Source organism: Gallinula chloropus (assembly GCF_964237585.1).
Source record: "Gallinula chloropus genome assembly, chromosome: 6".
NCBI classification, from domain to species: Eukaryota; Metazoa; Chordata; class Aves; order Gruiformes; family Rallidae; genus Gallinula; species Gallinula chloropus.
The window spans coordinates 7186432-7211693 of record NC_140091.1 but is presented as its reverse complement, the minus strand read 5'-3'; the positions used below and the strand labels follow the sequence as shown (position 1 = coordinate 7211693).

General features: G+C 36.4%; 1 protein-coding gene across 1 annotated transcript in view; it reads right to left on the bottom strand.

Annotated features, from left to right (window-relative positions):
* FAF1 (Fas associated factor 1) overlaps positions 1-25262 on the bottom strand; it is a 160489-nt gene that overhangs the window by 76361 nt on the left and 58866 nt on the right. Inside the window, exon 8 of the mRNA XM_084266118.1 lies at positions 3879-3965. Within this exon, the coding sequence (XP_084122244.1) occupies positions 3879-3965 (87 nt within the window). The remainder of the gene's footprint in view (positions 1-3878; positions 3966-25262) is intronic.

Sequence of the window (25262 nt, the reverse complement as noted above, 5' to 3'; positions counted from 1 at the left end):
TCAACCTCTTCAAAAATCTGGAGATCAGCCAGAAAGTGTCATAAATGGTTTGACTTTGTACCAGAACGCTATTTATCAGCATTCTTAATTTCTATCTGTGCAGACAGACTGCACAGTACTTAGCAATGAAACAGCTAAATATAACAGCAGTGCTAATTAGATCATACATAAGGATTTGAAAGTTTTGATTATAACCTAGAAGTCATTATTAAATCCAGCTAAGGAACATCAACCACATCTGCTACAGCTGTCACAGAACTGAAGGCAGTCGTGTTCACAGGGGATGATGCAGAGCCTCAGTACGTCAGTGGCTAAACATGTGTCATGCCTGAAATGTAGTGCAGCCGAATAACTTACAGTTGTAAACCCACTTCGGCCTCAATTATCCACTGGCTTATCTATACAGTAAAGAAGTACAGTCACTTGTCTTGAAATAAGGGTATGAGGTCTCGACCAACCATACCGTTCAGGGAAATAAAGCGTCACCAGCAGCAGGTGGGAGGACGGATGCTGAGTTCCTCTGTATGGGATTGGCATGTGAGGGCACAGTTACAACACTGGGTACTTCACCTTCTGTCTTTGTCTCTCTCCCCCTTACCCCTCCAAATGTCATTCTAAGTTTTACATTTCTTTGTGCAGAAACATATTTCATTTGGACAAACACACTGCCATTACTTATGAAGCTGACATTTCTCATCACATCCATTGAAATTACTTAAACTAATTAACTAATTAAGAAAAAAGTTTTAGCTTAAATACCAAGACCAAAAGCAATAGAAAAGCAACCTCTTTACTCTTTCCAATATTGGGTGTTGCTGTTCTATGCTACCAAAAGGAACAGAAACAGCAGGGACAAAAACTCATCTTGCCAAAACAGATCAAAAAACAGTGACCTCAAGAAGGAAAAAAGTTTCACCTCAAATATATATGTAAAGCTAATAACCAAAAAGTAATCTGTTCTTATATAATTGAAATTACAATGCTTCCATGTAAAACTAAAACATCATGCAAGACTAAGATAATTTTTTATTATAATTTTTTACACATACAAATTTGAAGCTTGCTTGTTCCGCTTGGCAACTGCAGTAATTACCAGTGGAAATTTAGAAGTTCCTCCAATGTAGGAAACAGAAATGGAATAAATTTCAGAAACTTTAGTAAATTTGTTCTGGCTTTATTTTCCTTTTACAAGCTCGGTATAACCCAAAATAAATTTTAATAACAAACTCTTAATCTATTTAAATAATTTTTTTTCCATTTTCTAGGATAATTTTCAAGTCTTCACTGTATCAGTTGATGATATATACCCCAAACCAGATAAATTAAGTCTTTAATATAGTTGAAGTATTGCTTAGGTAGACTTGTTTAAAAAAAAGAATTATGTAAATTAATACATTCACTTAATTTGAACTTCAATGAGCAGAACAGACATAGTTCATGCTGTTAAAATTATTCAGGTATGATAAAACATAAAAATATGTCCTTGCTGAATGGTGAACGGGCAATTTCCACGGCCTGTATATGCCTTGTTCCCCACAATCAAACTGTCACAGCATGAAAACATTCTCCTGCATGTGGAGGTTTTGATACCCATTTCCCTGGTGAAAGTGTGCAAAAGGATCTGAAAGAGTTATTGACAATTCATACAGTATCCCATATTTCATTAGATAGTACAAGCAGAGAACATATCTTAGCTCTGAAGGGAGATGAAGCAACAATGTTTTAAATGACTATTGACTCCACTAAATTTCCTGATAATGTCAGAAGACTGTAGTCTGTCAGGTTCATAAGAGACTCAAGATGATACAGGAATCCAATTATGCGAAGTCTATTTAGTTGTCCTGTTTGCTAAGCCAAAGGTTAACGAGAACTGCACTGAAAAAACCTCCTGTGGTATTACAAAGTATTTCTTATGCTGCATAACATGTAAATGAAAAAGTGTTTTAATCAAGTCTTTGTTTAACTCTTTGATTGCAATGGAGTACTCTAAAACACAGCAAATTAGACACTCACGATGGCAAAAGTGATTTTAAAAATTTGCTATTGAACTCAAGACATCCTGAGCAATTACTAAAGTAATTATTACTGAATATTTCTCATTTGCAAAGGAAAAAATGTTCAGAGCACAGAATCACAGACAGTCATTGCTAATATTAAATCTTTATAAATAGTAAGCTATGGCCTCCAATTTTAGACAGAAATTAATTATATTTTTGTTGGTAACACATTCAAATCTGTTTACACAGCTGACAAGTCTCAGCTGCACCAGACTCGAACAGTGAGCTTTGAGGACTCTCCTGCTTTGGAGCAGATGACTCAACATTCACCAATTTCATTAAAGATGAAAAGGGGAAAAATTCACCTGCAACAATGTCACTTGTAAAAACAGACTTAAAACAGATTTATGAGTTTTACATATGTGAGGTATCCTATTCAAAAGAAAAGGGAGAAAAAAGAAATACGGGAAAACCTAACAGCTGTGGGAAAACGGATTAGAAGTGTTGAGTTTCCAATTCCTTTTTGGGCTAATGTAAACTAATAAAATGTTAAAATGGATCCACATTTCAAAGACTGTAATTACCACATGACACCATGCTGTTATTTCAGATCTTACATCTATCGTCTCAGATACGCCCTTGAATACATGGGCATAGATTTACCTACCTCTCTCAAACTTAACTACTGTTTCTGCAAACACTACCACAGACATATTTTACAAGTATATTAGAAATTCAGACAGCCTTTGCATTTTTTTCTCTCCCCTGATTGGCATAAAACCTCTATCCAGAAGAGGAAAAAAAAAAAAAGGAGCAGCCCTATCACAGGAACAGCAATTCTCCCTTTACAAGAAGAAATGGACGTGTAAGTAACGCATTGAATATAATGCTAATAAGTAGAAAAAGTAAATCTCAAATCCATTTTCACTTTGTGGAACACTCAGGTTCAACCTCTAGGTTTTTTTTTAAAAAAAAAGAGTAAATTTATAAAATACTTTTCTTCCCCCTGCCCCCTTTGCATTTTTCTCAGGTCAGAGTCTATATAGAATATAACTATATAATTATTCCAGCCTTTTAGACTTTTTATCTTCTTTTGCATTTTTTTGGTTTTGTTGGGGAGGGGGGGGAGGGGGAAGGATGTTGTTGATTTGTTTGCTAAATAAAAGCAAAGCTCACTAGTTGGCATTGGGAACATACTACCCAAAGAAAATTGTCTTAATAAAACTGTAAGACATGCTGTAAAAGACACTGTAGGGACAACCATGCAGGAAGAAAGTCTAATATTTAATGAAATTCTGCAGTTAAGCCCCACAATGTCATGAATTTGCAGGCAATTCACAGTTGGCTGACTCTTTCACCAAGGGTTCAGATTGATCTCAGCTAAGATTTCCTTCCGTTTCTAAAAATGGTATTTCTGAAACCTGCAGCATACATTGGAAAATTGAATACATATTGTACTGTGTAGGTATTATTTACTGTTTCAAAATGTGGTCTTGCAAACATACACAAATTCTTTCTGGTCCAGCAAGAACCAAAGTAGGTACTTGAAAAACATCTTGATGTGCTCTCAGAAGACAGGTTAAAACTGGGACTCTTCTCCTGAAGTTCAATCACTGCAACACACTTCTATGATGTACAAAATGTTGTGCAGCTATGTTTCAGTCTAGGAACACATCTCCCCTCTCATCTAAATCACACACTGAATCTGACACACATTAACAATTGTGTTAAGTAAATCCAGTACTTTATATAGTTCTGAAACATCTGCAATGTTAAGTTACTGCAGTGGGACAGTAAAAGCCATCAGGTGATTCTGATCAAAAGCCCAAGTAAAACCAGCTTTTTGTAGGAAGAAATGAAATGAGAACCGAAGGTACTTGCCGAGTCGTCTGTGGCAGAAGAGGGCCAGCCTTCCCATAGCTGGTGACGGACAGGGATACTAGTCAGGTCATACACATTCCGTTTCACCTGGTAAAAAAAGAAAACAAACAAAAACATAACCTTAAAAAAAATAATCAGAACTTGCTCTAAAAAAGCAATGCAGGCAAACTGCATTATTTTTCATCATAATCCGAAGCTTTTTATTCTTATTTTTTCTAATTATTGTAAACCAGGTTTCTCCAACACTCAGAGATTCAGATCTGTTCCACAGATGTACACACAGTATTGCCAAAAGCAACTGAAGCAACTATCTTCAAGAAAAAACAATAATTAAAATCTACAAATTATCATTCATAATGATTCATTACTACTTCAGCATCATACATGAGTAAAACAATTCACAATACAAATCTTCACAATAAAAAAAGTGTTAGAAAGTAACGAACAAGCTGTAAAGGAGCAGAAGGCAATAAATTCTGTCACAGGTTTTGCTAGTTAATGTATTTTGTTTCACCTGAAAGTTTTAGGTTCATACCACATCTAATGCAATTAAGAAACACAATAGTTTTGCGTGTTTCTTAAATGGGACCAAAAAATAAAAGTGAGGATATTAAACATGAATATATGAATTAATAAGCACATTTCCAATGAAGACAACATGGTTCAAACATTAACAAAATGCAAGTTTTACATAATTTTTTTCTCATGCTATTAAAATAGAAGCCACTAGCACTAATAGTCTCACATGATGGTTACCTGGAGGAAGCACAGAGAAAAGAGAAGAGAGTTAAACATTTTGAATACAGCAAGGCTATTGCAAAATACAAGTGTTATAAAACTCTTGCCACAAAAACAGAAACACAGACAAAAAATGCTGCCATGGTTCATGACAGGTTTGGTCATCAGCAATTATTTAAATCAGAAAAAGATTTATTTTTACACCTGGGATAGAGAGTAATATCCCAAATTCTGAATAAGATCATATACCTGAAAGTAGAGACTTCACAAGCAACCAGCACATTGCTCAGCTGGACCACAAATGTGAACAATAAAGTGCTTACAAAGAGCACTGTTCAGTTTGGGGTTGTCTTCCCTACAATTGTTTTATGGGAACACAAGATCCTCCCATATCTTCACAAGTCTATTTTAGTTTCCAAGTACAGCTCTCAACAACTTATATTACATCCAGAAAACACATCCCCAAATGGATAAAAGTAAGGTTTGATACATTTTACTAAGATTTTCCCTGACCATTCTCTACCTGGGGAAGTCAGAAGTCCTATGTCCCATCCCCAGTTCAGAGAGGACTGTACAGTTCAACGCTGACAGACACAATAACCTAGGATTTGACACATTAAACCAAAAGATGCGAAGGTAGATGCCTAGAGACTTGACTTAAAGCAAATGCCAGATCTACTCCAAAACCTGTCCTCTGACACCTTCTTTAGCTTTTCATTTGTTCTCTTGTCAACAAGAAAGAACTAAAAATTAACTGTATTCTAGTTCTGCTATAAGTATTACTAAGAATTCTGTGAACTGAAAAAAAAATGTATATAGTTGTCAGGAGAAAATGTCCTTGAGCTAGTACCTTGTTTGCAGTTTAGCACCCTTACCCTAAATTAACAACTTTTTTCTGATCAGAAAAATTGATTAAAAAAAAAAAAATCAGGAAAAGGGCTGAAAGTTGTCAAAATGAGAAATGCTAACATAATCCATATATTCAAAGGTTTCATATTCAAGAAAAGAATGAAAGATTACCCCAAACTACCATTCTTTGGGCGATAATGCAATAAAACAGAACACTCCATCGTGCAGCCATTTCATAAAATCTGACAATACCTATTTAATCAGTATTTACAATAGCTTCATCACTGAAGCACAGTTGAGGTTTGAATACACAGTAGTGTAAGATGTTAATAGAAACACATGGAATGTGCATATGTTCCCTCAAAATTTGTCATTTATTTTTAGTACAGAAAGTATATGCAACATCTGGCAATAGACACGAAACTAAAAATGTGTTTGCATAATGAAATAGCACCAAAACTCTTTTTCTCTGGATAATCTTTAGAGAGAAATGCTGCTTAGATCCCTTCTTTCCAATTTTGCACATAGTTCAAGCACATTAATGGGTGGATGAAGATACATGTGCAGACATTAAGAGGTAAAAGAACTGTCCTAATCACTGGAAATGCCCTAAGGGGGTGAGGGAGGAGGCTTGGGATTTCCAGATATACATCTGCTCACAAATGTTGACTTGGGCAACATTCTCCACAAGACTCTTCATGGCTACAAGAGTAAGAAAACAAATAAATACAACTGGGAAAGTTGTGGGCCTCTAGAGAGCAAACAAAGTACAGTGCTATTACTGTATTCACAGTTCTCAGATTCCCCACTTGATTAATGTCGCTCATTCTCACTACTTTTAGTAACAGTAGTAGTATTTCATACTAATAACGTGCCCCTTAGTAAAAACTGTGAAAAACTGGTTCACATTTCTGGACAGATTTAATATTTAGGCTATGAGGATAATTCTGCACAGATGAGTGGAAAACAATGGCCTCAATTTATTATCTAACAGCAAGATACATTACTTCCAACTCCTGAGTCTACATCTCACTAAAGGATCAAAATCAGACCATGTGCTTCCTCATATTTAAAAATACAAATAAACCTTAAATATCAAAAACTTATTTAAATCCATTTCAAACAGACATATATAGGGTACATACATTTTATGTAAGTGTATGTATACACACACAGCCCTGTGAAAACGGGAATGATGGAAGACCAAACTCTATAGAACTTGGTATATGATCTCATTCCTACAGTACAAAACAAACAGCCTTTCTTCACTGCTTCTTAACAAGAAGGTAGCCTGCTGTGCAGTATTCGTTTCACAGTAGTATCAAGGTAAAGAGATGTCACTGCTCCCTACTGACCCCACAACAGCCCATCAAAATGTAACAATGCTGATCTGTGATCACAGGAATACCATTCTTGCTATTTTAGTTCTCTTGCACCAAACACTGAGATAAACTGTCACCGTGAGGTAACTCTTCTCCAGTTATTACTATTATCTTCACAATATAAAACTCTAAAATGAGTGATTTTCAAATAACAAGCAAAACTAATTTACAGAAATGTGGGATCAATACAACTACATAATACTGTTTTCAAAGATCCTTCAGAAGTAAAAATAAATAACTCAGAAGTCACATTCCTCAAATTCCCTTTTAATTCCAAAGTACAACAGAAAGGCATTATGAAAAAAACAGTATTTCCCTTCTTTCATTAACTCATCTGTAACTGCACTGAATTCAATAACATTCCTCTGCTATTCTAAGCTTGAAAGGCATGCTCGGGGTAAAGTGTTATGTTGGTATAAAGCACAATGCCAGACTGATGTGCTGGACAAAAGTGATCAAAGTTGAAGTAATTTTAGCCAACGCACAAGTATTCTGCTGCATTATTCTACCAGAGTGACATCTGTTGAGCAACTCGTCGCAGAATAAACTAGTTGTTACAGACAGGCCCTCTCGGGTAGGGAACCATGTAAGACTTAGTAGAGTAATATTTGATTAAACAAACTGCTTGAGTTGAGATCATAACTGGAATCAGAATTTGTGCCAAACGAGTCCTCTTTGAAACAACAAGCCACAATCAATTATTTAAGATAAAATAAGATTGCTTTTAAATAACGATTTAATTTCAGGTTTGTTTGATAATTAGAATAGTATTAAGAAAGCAGACTACAGAGATTGTAGAGACTAGGAATATTTACCAATGGAGTACAGAAAACCCTTTTCTTCATTAACTGACTTAATTTCAGGTTAAAGTTAAAAATTCTGTAAGGAAGAAAAAGTGTTGAAGATCCACGTAAAGCAGAGTCATAAACTGCTTCTCCACCAGGCCAGCAGAAAATCAACCTACAGCTATACTCTTCAGGCAACTGCAAAAAACTTAGCCTAGTAAATGGATTAAGTCTGGTTTAGGGGTTTTATTTATAAATTCACATTATACCTGTAGGAGGACTGAAATCTTCATAAATTTGTGTTAAGCAAATTCTTAACTTCTAGTGCCATCCACTGAGCTACATTTATTGGCAAACTTATGGGTCCCCCACCTTTGATCAGTTTGAAATACTAATTGGTGGCATTGTCTTTGTGCAAGGCTGAATTTCTTTTCATAATGTGCAGATGCCATGGTGACTGGCACATTACTATGGCAGCCACCCTTCAGATTATAATCTCCAGAATATACGAGATCATTTAAAACCAAATTAAAGGCACATCTATTTGGTTCCACAACTCAGCTGTGAACAGTATCAATACCACCATTTAAACAACAACAACAAAAAAAAATCCCCTAGATATTTCAGATGCAATTTTTACTTGGAAAATGATGTGTAATTCCTGCAGAAAGTCCTGCCTTGCGAGCTATGCACTGATGCTGGAGAAGTACATGAAGTTTTACCTTCAGCTCATTTTCACTAGCATTGATAATTATTACAGAACTTTTGATATATTAAGAAAACCTGCATGTCAAAGTAGCCAACACACTGAGAAAACTTTCCATATATAAGCAGTCTTACTTTCTTATCTTTCACTCACTTTTTAAGCAGATAAGTATGTTGCTTTAACAGGGAAGTTAAACACTTTGCTTGTAGATATGAAGTTCATCCAACATTCAAAGCCTTTCTACATCCGTATCAATAAGGATAACAAAGTAAAATGTATCCCAGGGCACAAATTCTGTAACATGATGAAATGTGATGATGATGATGCCCCTCTGAACGTTTCACTTGCCAGGAGTAAGCAGCTATTTTCTTATTTCTGAACTAGAATAATCTAAAATTTTCTATTAAAAAAGAAATGTAACACTTACCAAATTGTTAAAAAAATTAAATATTATGCTGAATCATCAAAAAAACTGTCGTGCCTGAATCTGTATCTTTGAATCACAACAAATCACAACAAAGTTTAACAGTAGTTTCCCTCAGGCTGTTTTCTGCTTATGCAGGTACAAAGTTAATTGAAATAATGTAGATAATGAACTTTTGTTAGTCTTATTATTAAATATAATTTATGCAAAGCTGTAAATTGGCTGAGATGCTAAAGACTGTTCCAGGCACATAGGCAGCATGAAAGACAGTGCAAAAATGAGTGCATGAAAGGCAGACAAAAGGAGCAATAAAGTCAGAGGACTGTGAGGAATGTGGAATGTGAGTTGGGGGACGCAGGGAAATGAGATCAGATGCAGACAGAGCAAGGTTGCGTGGGGCACTGATAGTAAAGGGAGAATCTTGACTTTGACATTGTAACAGAAGGAAGCAAGACAAGTAAGCAAAATTTGCTGGGGACAGGAATGATATTGGGGGGGGGGCACGACAAACGCAAAGTAAGCAAAACTATTTTGGGTGTGAAAAGTGCAAAGAAAGGAGGCAAAACCAGCTACAGTGATAGTCTCAAGATCAGAGAGAAAAGCCTTCAGCACCTCTGTCAGACACAATTCCACTAAAAGCAAAGAGCATCGTGAATCTGGCAGTAATTGATGGGAAGCAGAGTCAGAATCAACCAAGTCTCTAAGTATAGAGATACGGGTTTGTGTATTACTTTCTTGTAACTAAACACATTTGAACTTTCACTTTAGAGTTTATGGAACAGTGAACCCAAATAAACCCAGTTTTAGCTACTCTTAAAAATGGGCTGTGTTGTACTGTAGCACTCGGTAAATACTGTATCAGCATCTTCATTAGACAGTTTCTTGAATTCGTTATAGAACCATTCAAACTAACTTAGGTCTGGGGAAAAATGTGTGAGTTCTGAGACATTTTGCTGAAAAGATCTCAAAGATTAAGCCACATTAAACACTAAGCAGAGATCAGCATACACATTTTTTGGTGTTTCCTTTTTTTCCCCAAGCTAGTTGGCTACTGCTGTTTTCTTGTTCTACAGCTGAGAGGACACCTTCAGAGAGATTACTCACTTAAAATCCTCATGGAAGTACATTTCTGAGCCACAACACTTATTCAAATAAATTTAGAATTTTTTCTAAGTAAAAGTTATCAGAAGCACATTTAGTTTAGGTATCATCAGATAACTTTGATCTGGATAATACATTTAAATTTAATTATAGTCTGTAAATACTTGAAAAGAAGCAGTTTCCTTTCAACAACAGGAACAACAACATTGTAAGTTACCTTCATAGATTTCACAGTTATTAATACTTCATTATCTTCTATTTCAATCTTGAACCAACTCTTGGATGTAATTTGTCCTTTTTAAAATGGGCCCCTGCCAAATTAGTATCGTAACACCACAACCTACAATAAAATGACCCACTGGGTCACACTAGTGTATTTTTCTGGTTAAACCCTGTAAATTTTTAATCAGAAAATAAGAGCACAGAGTCTTCTTCTGATTGTCTCATACAGTACACACATACATACAGACACACACAGAGCCATCTACACTATAATCTAAAAAGATGGATGATTCAAGCACATGGGACCTGTGCTCAAAGATTGAGCAAGGTATTTTCCCAACCTCAGCCTCCTGGCCAGATAGGGTTTGAGAATTAATCTGAGCTCTCAAGCTAACATATACTACTTTGGATCTGGCCTTTTCCTGCACTGCAGTAATTGGCAAATGTTAAGTATATTCACTATATTAATGGTTCATTATATTCAAATTCTATACACAACTGTTTCACTGTCTGTAAAATGTTGGTTTACCTCTCCATGCCTTTATTTTCTGCCAGCATACATGCACAGTTTAATTCTATGGAATAAAGAAACCTGTTTGCTGATCTCTATCTTTAAATACCTAAAATCAACTAGCCTTCTAGAAGAGTGTTATTGCTAAATGCAAGTTACAATCTTGTGAACTCCACGCAGAAGTTAGTGAATGCTGCTATATGGCCTGCTCTGCGCAAAGGTTCAGCCTACATAATTATTATTATTCATTGCTTGTAGTGCCTAGGAGACCTAATTGTGATAATCCCCTCTGAACTTAAAACCACATGACCCTTTGAATTTTCTAATAAGAGGTTAAAAGAAGAAACAAATTTCTACAGAAGGGAAAACACATTCTTAAGAAATCGAGGCAAGAGACATGAGTACCTAAAAAAAAAGTTGAAATAAGGTATGAAAGAATCTGAGTGTGAGCTAGCTGTGACATCAGAGATTGAAAGAAAGATGTGATTAGGGTTAAAAGAGATCAAGCAACAAAGACTTACTGCCAAAACAATTTTACAAATTTATTTGAAAATACCCTAAAGACTTCTGCTAACAAAATTAAACTTGAAGTTTTTTGTTTGTTTGTTCTACCTATAGTGCACTGACACAAAAAGATACATTCTGAAGTCCTAGTTTGTTTTCCCATAAAGTAGGAATGGTCACTTGAGAAAATACACTGAGTAGTTAGCTAAATGGAGAAGCACTGCTCAATGGAAACTTTTAACTGACCTTTAGGCACATTATGAAAGACATCAGGCAACTGCTACTAAGTCATCTATTACATCAAGCTACTAAGTCATCAGCTACTCTATTGACAAAACACTCAGTTGCAAAATAAAAAGGTAAATGCAGTTTCTAATGCTGTTCCCATAAGAAAGGATATTAATTTGCTATAAAACCCAGCAAAATTACAAAAGAAAAGATTGTTATTGCTACCATCTTGATTTTAGCTGCTTTTATGTTATAAAAACACTGATAAATTGCCAAACATTAGGTATTTTATTTCCATTAAAAAGCAACGTTTTAAGACCCTGTAAAAAATAGTGGGAACAACTCTGGAGATCCATCATGCAAGGTCCTGCATTGGGCAGGAAAAAAACAGACTTTAGTTGTACTATAGAAAATGTTGCTTTTAATTAGGTCCATCCAGCAGACTTCAGAGTGCTTCACAAAGCATGGTAGAAAAATGAAGTGAAATCCAGAGGGTTAGTTTGGACTTCATTGCAGCACTATACAAAGCTGTAACAGAGCTGGAGTTAGTGATAATAAATAACACGCAGACTGAAGTAGAGTATCTCTAGGAAGAGGCCAGGAAAGATTATAAAAACGCTACAAATTAGAAAAGCATAATTATTAAAAATCAGTTTGATGACCTTTGCTACTAAAAAAGACATATGAAAACCAGCAGTTGAAACAGCTGGTCTACTAAATGCAACAGAAGACTGTACCGGGGTAATAGTTCGTATCTGGGCTAAGCTAATAAAAGATCACTGGGAGCCAAGGGACAAGTCATTTCACATGGATTGCATACTTAGCAGACTTAATAAATAATCCTAATAAATTATCTTCGTGATTAAATCACTAACTTGAAGGAATATACACCTTGACACTTACTGATCAAGAACAGTAACTTTAATCCAATCTATGTAAATTTGTGTGAAAACATGATTTAAACTACTAAATACACTTTCTGTGCATCAAAACTTCTCCCAGGACTTCCAGAGTCAGGGCCAGAAGCTACTTTAACTACTGGGCAATGGTAAAACATCAACAAAGGTTAGAACACAAAACTGGCATGCCACTTACACAGGATTGATCCCAGGTTGTCCATATCACACATGCACATAGCCACACCACTGCACAAACAAGTGTAATTCCGCAGCTCCCATCTTTCTTTTTGTTCCACTTCCTTTGTCAGAAATTGTCTGTATTATCCTGTCCTGTATCTTGCATTGCCAGTGTTGTTTCCTTTTTAAGGCACTAGTTCTCTTAATGAGGTATAGCTAGTGATTATTTTGGATATAATCAGATCCCCACTCATAAAGGCCATAAAGATTATTTCTAGGTTTTGAATTATCTTTTGAAGTGAAATAGATACTCAGTGTGATTCTTGCAGTGGAAAGCAGATCTGTTACCTTTTCACAGCTGTCATGTTTTGAAGAAAAGAGAAACTTAGACAAAGTTATTTGAAGACAAATACCCTCATCTTGAGGGTGACAGAGCACTGGAATAGGCTGCCCAGGGAGGTGGTGGAGTCTCCTTCTCTGGAGATATTCAAGACCCATCTGGACGCCTATTTGTGCAATATGTCCCAGGGACCCTGCTTTGGCAGGGGGGTTGGACCTGATGATCTCTCGAGGTCCCTTCCAACCCCTACAATTCTGTGATTCTGTGACCTTAATTTCGAAATAAACCAGTCTGCAACAGCCTAAGCACAGTAAATAAATAATTAAGTGAAGATATGTTCTATGAAGATATATCACCTTTCCCTCTTTCACAAAATCAGTATTTTGTCATGTTTTTTACTTGTCTCATTTCTAGACAACTGATAAAATACTCTTACAAGACAACACATCTTATTTTTACTAGAAACAATACAAAATACCTTTTTAATGGTCAAAATTAGAAAATATTTGCAAATTTAGATATTGTGACAATTGTGCAGTACTCTCCTGTAGAGAAATAATCTAATCCTCTTTTAACTTCAATGTTTTACCTATTTCTTCCCATCACTTTTACACTTAAAGATCACAGCAAGCCTGCTGCTTAGAGAAGGAAGATGGGTAGGCTCACCCTGAAGCCTTTGCTCTCAGTGCCAGCCAGCAAAATGCATCTGAAAAGGAAGATGAGCCACAGATCTGAAAATACTAAGTTCACAATACTGTATGTACTGTATTGCAGTGGCACTGCTATTAGCGTGACTGCATCTTCCAGTGCAGCTTAGAATCACATTTGTAACCCAAAGGAAAAATGATGTGCAAAGCATATGTCTTCTAAAGACCTGCTGATATCCTCACCACACAACAGAGAACATGAGTCACCCAGAGTAACTCAAGAGTTGACTCGCTTGGTTCACTGAGGTTGTTGGTATTAGGTAGTTGGGCAGACTCTTACATGTGAGAGCTCAGTATGAACTCAACACTGAACTGTGATATCTCAGTCACTATAAGTACATATTTAATAAATTATTTTACGTGGTTGAGTTTCAATAGATATGCTATTATGTTATTTAAACTCAAGTTGAATTATAAAACAAGGTTAACTGAGCTGTTAAGTCAACTTTCTGCTAGCAAAACCATTTATTGGTACTTTCCCCTTTTCATTTTCATGCCTACCAAATCACCACTTCTCTGGGTATTTCTCATGAACAGTACTCAGAAAGAATCTGAAATTCATTTCAGCTTTAACCAGGTAGCTCCACACTGGAAAAAGCAAGCTATGCAGACAATCTGCACAGTGAATTTTAAGAATGCCAACATACACACATCAGTTACAAATATAGTTACTAATATTGCTATGTTTAAGGTATATGTCTATAAGGTGCTTGATAATATTATTAACAAGCAGCTCTCCTAAGCACATATATATTTTTAAGAAGAGAATTCAATCTATTTAACAATTCCCTAACAAAGCTATTCCTTAGCTCATCCCTGCCATAACCTGCTCTATTCAGAAACATATGGGAAAAGACATTAAATAACCAGTGAAAACCATGGACTTCTGGTATTAGTGCTACACATTGCATACCCCTATTCATTATTCCACCTCCCTTGTTTAATCTATCATTAAGACTCAGTGACCCTACACTAAATTTAAAGCAGATCCTTCCTTCCTCCCATGCCTAAATTCACATACTTTTCTAGTTGGGGATGCCCTCGAGTATTAGCCACTCTACAGGGTTTCTCTAATCTCAGCTCTGAACTATGTTGTGCTATAGAAACAAGAAATTGCTGGTTTACATCTTTAACTATGGAATCTTCCACCAAACCAACCCCTTCATTTACTTAATAAGATAGAGAAAAATCTTTCTCTTCGTATACATTTAACGTGTACAAAAACGTATATAATCCTTACTCTATGTTGAAGGAAACGTAGAGTGTTTTAAATCACAGCTTTGCTGTACTTGTGTCACAAACACAAGTTCATTGGAAATAATTTTAAAGCTTTCAGAAGTTTCCTGTCACATTTTACAAGAGTTAGATCTTCATTTGCATTCAAAGTCAATATCAAATAGTCTTCTAACAAACAGAAATAAAGAAAACATTATGACAAAAAAATCAATTTGCTTTTGGTTTTTAATGCAAACTAAAAATACATTAAAAAATATGAAGACGTCTGCCTCTTTTGTTTCTTTTTATTGACCAGCAGTGGCAGTACAGGTGAAAATATATCGAGAGATTGATGAATTAGGGACAAAAATCATTATCATTAGCATCTCTATGTATTTGTCAATGATACCCATCTTCCTCTTCATTGAGAAGGTGAAAATGGATGTTCATCAGAATTAAAATAGTTAAAGACATTGAGACAGCGAGTAAGACGGGATAAAATTCTGTTAACAAATTAATTAGGCAAAGCTGCAGTCTGCATATTTATTTTTACTAGAAGAAGCCATTAAATTTCTTCTTGGTTTCGTGAATGATCTTATTTTTAGCATATTTATGTATGTTTAAATGCATTTCCTCAAAAAACAGAATTGTGTTGAGCTGCAACCAGACCAAAAACCCCAGTCAACACTCGCTTTGGCTCTTATTTCTTCAATATCTTTAAGTCTTTCCCTAAACAAGTCAGCACATGACTGGTGGTAGGTGAACATGTGTCATACATTTTTGTAGTCTACAAAAGGATGAAGCAGAAAGGTTGAAGTTGTCACAAATCATGTCTTCCTACATGCAGGCTACAAAGGATTATTTCCACCTCCTGTTCTCTATCAGGAGTTATCAGATGACCCAAAAAAATTACAGGGGCAGTAAAATACACAGTCAGCTGAGAGCAATAGTGGAAAACCTGAAGTCTGGCTTCTGCACAGATGCAGACATGGGAAGATGAATGGAAAGTGTTACCAGCAAGTGAGAAAAACCAATAAATGTGAACTCTATAAAAACTGGTACATAGGACAGTTGGGAGAAAAAAATTATCTGGAAGCCTCTCCAATGAGGAAGTTTTCTTTACAAGCAGCAATCCTTTTAAGAAGAAAAGAAATCCTGTTATGCTGAACATAACCTTTTCCATCAAAGGCATGCTGGCACTCCTGCCAAAAGCTGCTCACATGCTTGAACTGCATTTATGATGGAAAATCTGACCAAACAAAAAAAAAAAAAGTCGTCATCATAGAAGCTGTCTAGAAAAGAGCATTCTTCTGTAAGAGGGAAACCTTATGAAAAAAGATCAGAACTTTGTATTATGTTTGAATAGGCACATACCCCATTTTGCCATTCTCATTCCCTGCTAATTTCCAGGTTATTCAAGTGAAACTGCTATTAGAAAAAATGTTTTGACTGAGAAGATAACCTACAAACTTCTCAGGACCTGCAGGAGACAGCAACAAATGGTCAAAATCTAAAAAAATGCCAAGATCACTTATAGCAACTCCTGAGGTAGAATTTTCAGGAAGCTGGATAGCTTTACAAAAATACACACATACTAAGGCCCCACACCTTGTAGTTCAGGCACTCTTCCTTAACTGGACTGGCTTTCAGAAATGGACTGGTTAAACTAGAAGCCAAAGTAGACCAAAATATTGAAATCATATTTTCTTGTGATAAAACTACATTATCTAGTACTACAACTAAGTCTCTCTCAGTGCAACCAGAATTTATGCACTATATCTCCCCTGTAGGCTGCCTTAGAGAAACCACAAAGCTGTTTCACGAAAGTAGAGGTCAACATTTAATACACAACAGAGTGCAATTTCAGTAGTGTTTGACCAAGATGCTACAGCGAGTTACCTCTTCTTTAAACTCCAGTCTTTACAAAGCTCACCATTTATATGGTGCAGAACAACAGAGAATGCTGAAAATCTAATGACTGCTAAGGAAAAAGCTAATTTGAAGCTGCTCTGGCCATTTTCACTATTCAACTACGTAAACTTGCTGTCTTAATGAAACAGAAAGATTTTAATAACTTAATTATTTAAACATAGATATTACTTTCTCTGTGTTATTAAATCTTATCTTGACATGCAATTCTACAAAACAAGCAGAGAACACTATTACTTAAATGACACATTACTAAAATTGAGCTACATGTTTCCCCCAAAATACCTCTGATGCTGCTCAGAACTACCAGAGTCCTCGTCAGAATTACTTTTTCCCTAAAATAAAACTAGAAACTATGTATTACAAAACAATAGTCATACATAACAAATGTTAAGATCAGAAAAGATCCATTCTGCTCAAATTAACACATTTCTATAAATCAAAGCAAAATTTATCCTCACTTTTGTTCCTGTTACAGAATTATCACCTCAACAGCCAATAAAAAGAAAGATCTAATGAGGTATTTCAGTATCTCCCACAGAAATATTTTCAGCTCTGTTTTTCTTTTAAGTGCTTGAAAGGAAAAGAGTAATGAATTGTTCCTGTGCAGTGTTTCCTATTATTATTTATAACAAGAAAAGAGTTATAACAAGCCTTTATTTTTCACATACTTCAAAATATTTATTTCACTGCAACAATGGCAAAGGAGACCCATGACCAGAAAGGACAGTTACTTAACAGCTACAGAGAAGTTCTGCTTTGAGCAGTGACCCTCCCTGCTTCTACTAATGGGTCGTGGGCTGAGCTGACAAAGACTTAGTGGGTAGCTAAGAGAGCTCCGCACAATAAGATCTGGGAAATAATCCCTTAGAAATAAGTTTCCACGAGAGACAAAGACCTAGACTCTATCAGAAAATCAGGTCATTCAACTATACCTGGGTGAGTGTCCTGGACTATTACTATCTATTAGGACAACCATCCGCTACTGAAGACAAGCAAGCACCCTCTAAACCTGAGAGCATCCACATGCATCATACGGTCCATGGATTTGAGATGGGGAAGGCAAATCTGTTACAGTCCAGGATGAACAAGACAGAAATTTAAGAAAGGACTGGGAAGTTTTGCTGGTCATTCACCTGCAGACAGACTATGCCCTGGATCTAAAATGGTTTCAAACAGGACAGTGAAGTCATAATCACCTCTTTCATGATCTATGTGAGAACACTTATAAGAAAATTAATTAGAGGCACATCCAAGAATGTATATAACAAGCAGGCTACAGAGATGTAAGGTCTGGAATAGATTCATTAGCACTTTTTTTGTTGTTGCTGGAACTAAAAGATCAGCCTTGAGTCACCACAACATTGAAAGTTTTGAGGATTTCCTCCAACAGCTCCCGGTTGTCAGAAGTGTTCCAAACCATCTGGGCACATCATCTTTGGTCACTCACTCAGATGAATCAGAAGGAAATGGGCCTTTCTGAAAGACCAAATGTTTCTTAAAAGAGGAGTCAATTCTTTGAACATCCTTGCTAAAGGGTTATCATTACTGTGATACTGGGGTGCCTGAGCCTTCTGCAAAAACACTATCAACAGCTGCTGATAAACATTCTATAAAGAGCTTGTGATCTTGCCTGAGCACATGAGCTGTCATTTACCTGCCAATCATCAGGAAGGGGACAGAAAGCCATGCATCCCATCACACGGATGGCTTGACTGCTAACTAAGTTTGGTGCATTTATTTTGTAGCTTTGTGTCTGTAAGTGAGACGTGTGAATAGCTGTCCTGACACACTCAAAGATACTTCGTGGGCAAGAAATGAACTGCACTGTAAACAGGAACCTGGCACAGAATGTCCTCCTCGAGCAGTGAAACCAGCTCAGGAACATCAAAACTCTCTACGTGAATGTGAAAATAAAAGCACTCCAACACCCTATTTTAAAGATAAGTATTCTCATCTTGTATTCATTTTAGATATTTGGAATAGTTTCTGTAAAACCCTCTTCCCTTGAAATAAGAGGCCATTATTAAAGTCTGACGGATTAGAAGACCCAGAATAGGCTTGCCTGCAGATGTCTTGTGAAAACGAATTCCTGAAAAGCAGCAGGAAAAAAGGTTGCAGAGATGGCAGAAAGCCAACAAAATGCTAAGAGCTGCTGGTAATGATGTCACAGAGGCAGGCGTTTTAAATTGTAATTCCAGACCAGAAGAAATCTATCAGCAAAGCTATGGAGAAAATGGATGGATCAGAGTGGAGGGAAAAGTGGGTCACTTCTTTCCAAAACTGTTTAGAAATTAGAGACTGAGATATCAGCTACCAAATACAGGGTGGCTGTGCCGGTGATGATACCCTGAGGACTCTATCATGGTTTGCAAGGAAGCATGGGACCTCTCATTCAGAGGTCTCTGCTGTTCATTCTGCTGCATATCTTTGCACTAGTTTCAGACTCTGAAAGCATGAGAACAATCTATACTTGAAGAATATCCTCACTCACTGAAATTCAAATGATCATTTGCCTTAGTGACAAAGAACCACCTGTTTCCAGACTTTGGTATACAGATAATACTAGAAGCACAGGAAGCTTCTGTTCATAATCACTTCAAGACATTATTCTAGACTCGATCCTCAGAAACAGACATTAAAGATCAAAATCTGGGATGGGAGATTTTGAGGATATGTTAACGTCACATTTTGTTAAAAATACTTACAAACACACATCAGACATTAGCACTGGGAAAGACGTCAATTTAACATGTAAGAAAGCCCAAATATTATCCAAATGAACAAGGTGAACATCAGAAATGACAAGCTTACACTTTTGGTTTTCACTATCTGTCTCTGAATCAGAAGATCTTAAGGCATGTTTACGGTGCAGGGATAGCAAAGGACAGGAAAGCACATTTTCACAATAAAAACTGTGTAGAAATACTTGCAAATTAAACGTTTCTTTTTACTTACATCAAGGCTTTCCTTTAAAAAAAAGAATCAATAAGCCTTCACAAGAGTAAGCTGTGTGCAGTTGTTCTTCCTGCATCAACATCAGTGCCAATTAAATTCTGCACCCTAAATCTTTATTGTTTCCTATTAGCTGCTAACCAGAATAAACAGTCATTTTCTGAGATCCCAGGCTGAGACTTGCTGTACCAGCACTTAGAAAATACATTCTTGTTTTGACTTGTTTGCTGGGTAAACTTGACATTGAAACTACGTGGTAGAAAACAAGTAATACCAAGATGTTAATTTTACAGAATCACTTAACTTTTGTGACCACAATTAACACTCAGGGGGTGGAAAGCCATTGACAGGTTGCTCCTGCTTGTGCACAGCTTCTCAGGCTCCCTTTTCGAGCGACGGCTCGGCTCCTGCAGAAGCCAGGCTGCCGCTGACCCCAGGGGCTGCCTTCAAAGCAGCACGTAGGGAGGAAGAGGGGAGCAGGATGACAGGGAGTTAAATACAGCTATAAAATGACATCAACTCCCAGCTAGGATCCAAAACAGAAGTCCAAGGGCAAACGGCTGCTGAGAACAGCTCATCCTCTCCTCCTACTTCTCCCACCCTCAAGCTCTGGAGGTACCACTGCCAGGGCAGCAGGACATGACCACAGCATCCTATCTGCGCCAGCAGACAGGAAGGCAGAATTGGCCCTAAATTTATGATGCTACAAGGTCTTAACTTTTTAAAAAAAGCCATCTTAAGGTGCACTTGGGGAATACAGCTACTTTTCTTTTACATAAGCACTACTCCGTTTCTCTCCCTCCACTGCCTAAGATCACAAAACAACTGTAGCAACAGTGAACTCCTCCAAAACACCATGAACCTCACGATACAGTATTTTCACACTGACTGAATAACAGTGACATTTATCACTATACTGAACAAAGAACTAAAAATTATTTTTAAACTTACCCAAGTCAGTGGTAGAACATGGATAGCATATTTATAGAAATTAACAGTGTAAACAAGGTTTTCTTTATGATGGCTATGAACATTAAACTGTCTAGTAACTTCTACTGTAGCACTGCTTTTAAATTCCCACACAAAGAAGAGAATACAACCAGCCTTTTTTCCTTATTCCAACTGCATTACACTGTTAGTCATGATTCACAAATGGAAGCACTTTTAAAAAGTCCAAGCAGCATTTTTTTGTCTACAAAACCAACCAAATGCAAAGGACTCATTTTGGCTGAACAAGGAAGTCATCATGGAAAGAAATCCAGAAGGAGTCACTAAATGCCTTGAAGAACATGCTACTATTCTTAATTTTTTTGTTAACTTAATGATAAAGGCAATAAATTATTGTTGCATAAAGTCAAAAAAGACTGTAAAAGGTCATCAAATCAAAGTCCTTATGTATAGACTTGAACATGCACCACTTTAGAGGGAAAACTTTAAGCTCAGTATACTGAGATGGCAGGACTGACAGACAGGCATGCTCCTAAGGTCTACTGTCTGGTCCACCTTCGGCACTACAGAGCTTGGTGCTACTTTATTCCTTAGCAACCACTATGGCTGGTTTTAATATAGACCATGGTTTCTACCTGCTTGCATAGTGAAGATGGGACCCTTGAGAGAAACCAAAGTTTTGGTCTCCACCAGCAGCATGTATAAGACTGCTCTATAAATACAAGGGGTTTACTGTGATTTATTTGTCATGTATCAACTCATACAGTTTGAAATTATTCTTTTTACCTCACTAAGGGCAGTTTTACTTTGCTTTAACTTCATCTAATTCCTCCTCTGTTTGTGCTTACAGTAGAACAAGCTTCCCTTATGATAAACAATAATTCACAGAACAGTTCATGTTGGTTTATCTACATCAGATTAGAATTACATCTTTATTTTAAAACACCTTCATTTTAAAACTGTGGTTTTGCACAGAACACATCCAAGTTGGAAAACATTATTAAATCAGTGTCATATTCTGTGAGTGTTTCTCATCACTACAACTCCGAAACATTCGTAAAGTTGACACAGAACAGTCTGATGTTTTAAAGAACAAAATAGCAACCTCAGAAAATGCCAGCTAGCTACTGACCAGCCCCAGCCTGTTTCAAGGATACAAATGCCTATCAAACCTTAATAACTAAGTAATAAATCACTCTGAATCAATATATTTGGAATGCTAATTCAAGACTATTAAAGAAGCAGATAACATTAAGAATTAAAATGCAGAGCACATAATATGTAAACATCAAACACAAAATATTATTAATTGTTATATACTTCTCATGTATTTGCACTACACACATATTTCAAATGCAAATATTAATTTGCAGTGAAATACCTACTGTATATGCACACACTGAAACAGTTTGCTCAGCTATACTGCATCAATGGTTATTTGACAAGTTATAGCATCACAAGCTCCTTATTTACATATTCAGCTATTCTGCCTGGTTTTTCCCTGTGAAGACGTTAATAAAACAACTGTTTTACAGATCTGTACTAACAGCTCCTCCTCTGAACTACAAGGATACTCAGAGTTATGCAAATTCAGTGTATAAAATATACACCAACAAAACCACACCAAAAACGTAAAAACACTTCTTTTCTAGATCCTAGGCAAGTGTAATTTTATTTACCTATGGAAGTTAACACCAAGAATAGCAGTTCAGTTCATAGAAAAAAAAAATCCAATTGATATTCATACAATAATCAGTGGAAATCCAGTCTCTGAAAAGCTAATGGGCAAGCATTGCACTCTGCAATTCCCTTCACACGGGGACAGTTTTCAAGTGTAAGTCAACATACTTAGCACTCAGAATTTTAATGTTTCAGATTTATACTATGTTTTTCTGCACTGTAAGGAGAAAACAGTATTAAGAAATGTCAGATAAACCATCTTGAGGTTTTTTTAAACAAGTAGCAATGAAGAAATCCTTTGAAGATTTTCATTAAAAACTGCAAAAGAGTCCATAAACCAGAAGATAAAGAGCGGGGATGAGAGAGCAGTGAAAAAGAAAACATGTATGTGCACTAACAAAGAATAAAAGAAACAGAAGAAAACAAATTCTTAAGAAGATGGGAAAAAAGACAGTTTACTACACAGGCAAAATGACCTACAGAGGAGAAAAATTAGATGGGCAATTACCAATCTTGAAGTTAAATCCAAATGATCTTAGATCAAACTTACACACTGAAATAAGGCAAAAACCACAAAATGAGAAACTGAAATTGGATTTTCAGGTCTCTTCTGATACCAGTATCCTGAAATGACAGAGGCTTACTTCAGACTGCATGCTAAAATTACCAGTTTGTATTTCAGAAGAAACATTTAATCTCTGAATTTTAATGTTCTTTACTTCAAACTGATCTTAAGAAAAAAAATCTAATTAAACACAATACTAATGTTCTCCTCTAAAGGAGAAGCTTTACTTCAAAAGACTTGTCTTACTCCTCTGGTTGATTCCCTCCATGGCTACTCTCAATGAGCTGAAAATACACAGGAGGGTACTTTTCATCTTTCAGTTATCTGTTCCCATTCAACAAGAATTTGGCCATCTTTGTTTACATAATTATTGAAACAGTGTTTCTACTACAACAGAGGTGGTTTCACAATGGTGTAGCATTTGAAAATACTGTTTTGCACCAAAGGACCGATGCAGATCCAGTCCTGATCAAACAGAAGTGCATTAGTGTTTCACTTCAAAACCACTCTCCTGATCTTAAGTCACTTGCCCAACTTACTGTACGTAAGCTTGAGTACAATGGAGTGGTCTCAGAGCATGCAAACCAAATGCTACTAGAATCAAAGTAAACAGAAGATGCACAATATTTAAATTTCAACTACTTAGAAATACTCAATCCACAGGACCAGACCAGAAATGGTCACTAGTTGAAGAACAGAAACATAAATCACGCGGATCTGAGATCCTCACCACAAACGGGTTGTCTGTGTAGGCCTCTTACTGCACTGTTCTGCCTGTGCTATCACAGACATAGCTGTGAACTACAACTTAGTGTTTTCTGGGAGATTTAAGGAGATTTTTTTAGTAATTCAAGTTTTGTTTCTGCCTACTGGTCTTACTTAGTCAAAAAAGGAATGTTTGTACCACACAGGCCTCACAGAATGCTCTAGAGAGCTTCCAAATTTTTCACTGGCCTTGTAAGACCCAACCCTGAAGCATTAACATGGACCTGCCTGAATAGACAGTTTACCTTTTTGTATCAGGGAGAGGAGTTGCACTGTACTGTTTTGTATTACAAAAGGTTATTATCTTCCACTGTTCTGTTGCTGCTTTTTGTGAACATCCGAGCTTCTCCATTCTGTTCGTCCCAGTCCTGGCCGAGACTGCCCTGTGTTTACAGTTCTCAGTTGCAGTCTAGTCTTTTCTCTGCCAGCCCAACATCAATACACAGAATAAAAAGCGAGACTGATATTTATAGGTGAAGTTCTCAATACACACAACACTCCCCAGGTTAATCTAAGCACTTCTTTGACTCCCCACTTTTGAATTATTCAGGAACAAGTCCTTCTTGTCTTACAAGGGGAATTTTTTTGTGGGTAAGTGCAAACAGGCGTTTATGTAAGACACACAAGCGAAATGTTGAACTGAAATTCAGCTTACTGTTACAGAGAAACTAATGAGACACAAACACAGCTCACAATGTTTCTCAAGTAAGAGTTACTATTTTAGAGTTGCTGAGTTCAGCAAAAGGTAGTGTAAAAATGAGCAAAATAAATTTGAGAACAACATAAAATCTTTGTCTTTGCTTCTCCTAGAAGAAACTGCAGAGGTATTTGGGGCATTGTATTTCACCCTGATGCTGTGAATGAAATGTCTGATATTATGTCAGTTCTTCAGATTCATTATACCTTTCTCCATTTCCCTTTGTCGCGGTTGGAGCAAGGTATGTACAGCTATGTACAGCTATACCAGGCAGTCAGACTTGCTGCCATACATACAGATTTCTAGGAATCTTCCTTATAGACAAACTGTAGAAAAATAGGAAAAAAAATATTTTTGTTCTTTGTACTCTTCTTTCCCTTTTTAATATTTTATTGCTTGTTTCAAATATTGTGACGGTCTTGAGATACTCTTCCACACTTCCAAATGAAAGTAAGATCATCATTTCCAAAAGAGCTATTAGATATTAAATATGATAGATAACAGCTACTAGATACAACCACCTTCCTCGGGAGGAAGAAAAGCAGTGAGAGAAATCTGTGTTTCTCACCTCTTGCCACTCCAACGCAATATATACAAACAAATGTCTCAAGTATGTCTAGTGTGGTATTAAATTCTCTTAATTTCAAAAGTATCATCCCCAAAGAATCAACATTATCAGAATTCAACACTGCATACAGCACAGGCTATGAGTTTTTGCAGGTAACAACACCCAACCACACAAAAAAACCTCCCAACCAAAACAAATCCCCCAAGATTTTTCACTAGTCTCTTTTTCTTCCAAACCCACAATGAATTAAAATAGTCTTTACAGCACAATTCTGCACTTTCCATCAGCTGGGAAGACTGACTAAAAAAAATAAATACCCAAATGTCCTCTTATAACCAAACATAAGATGACTTTTCAATCTGATTCAGTGAGAAGCAATTCATGAACACATTCCTGGTTATTCAAAAAGTTCCAGTTCCTTAAATATTGTAAGAACAAACAACATACTAAAACAACACCCAAAAGCCTTTGTTCATGGTTCAACCCCCT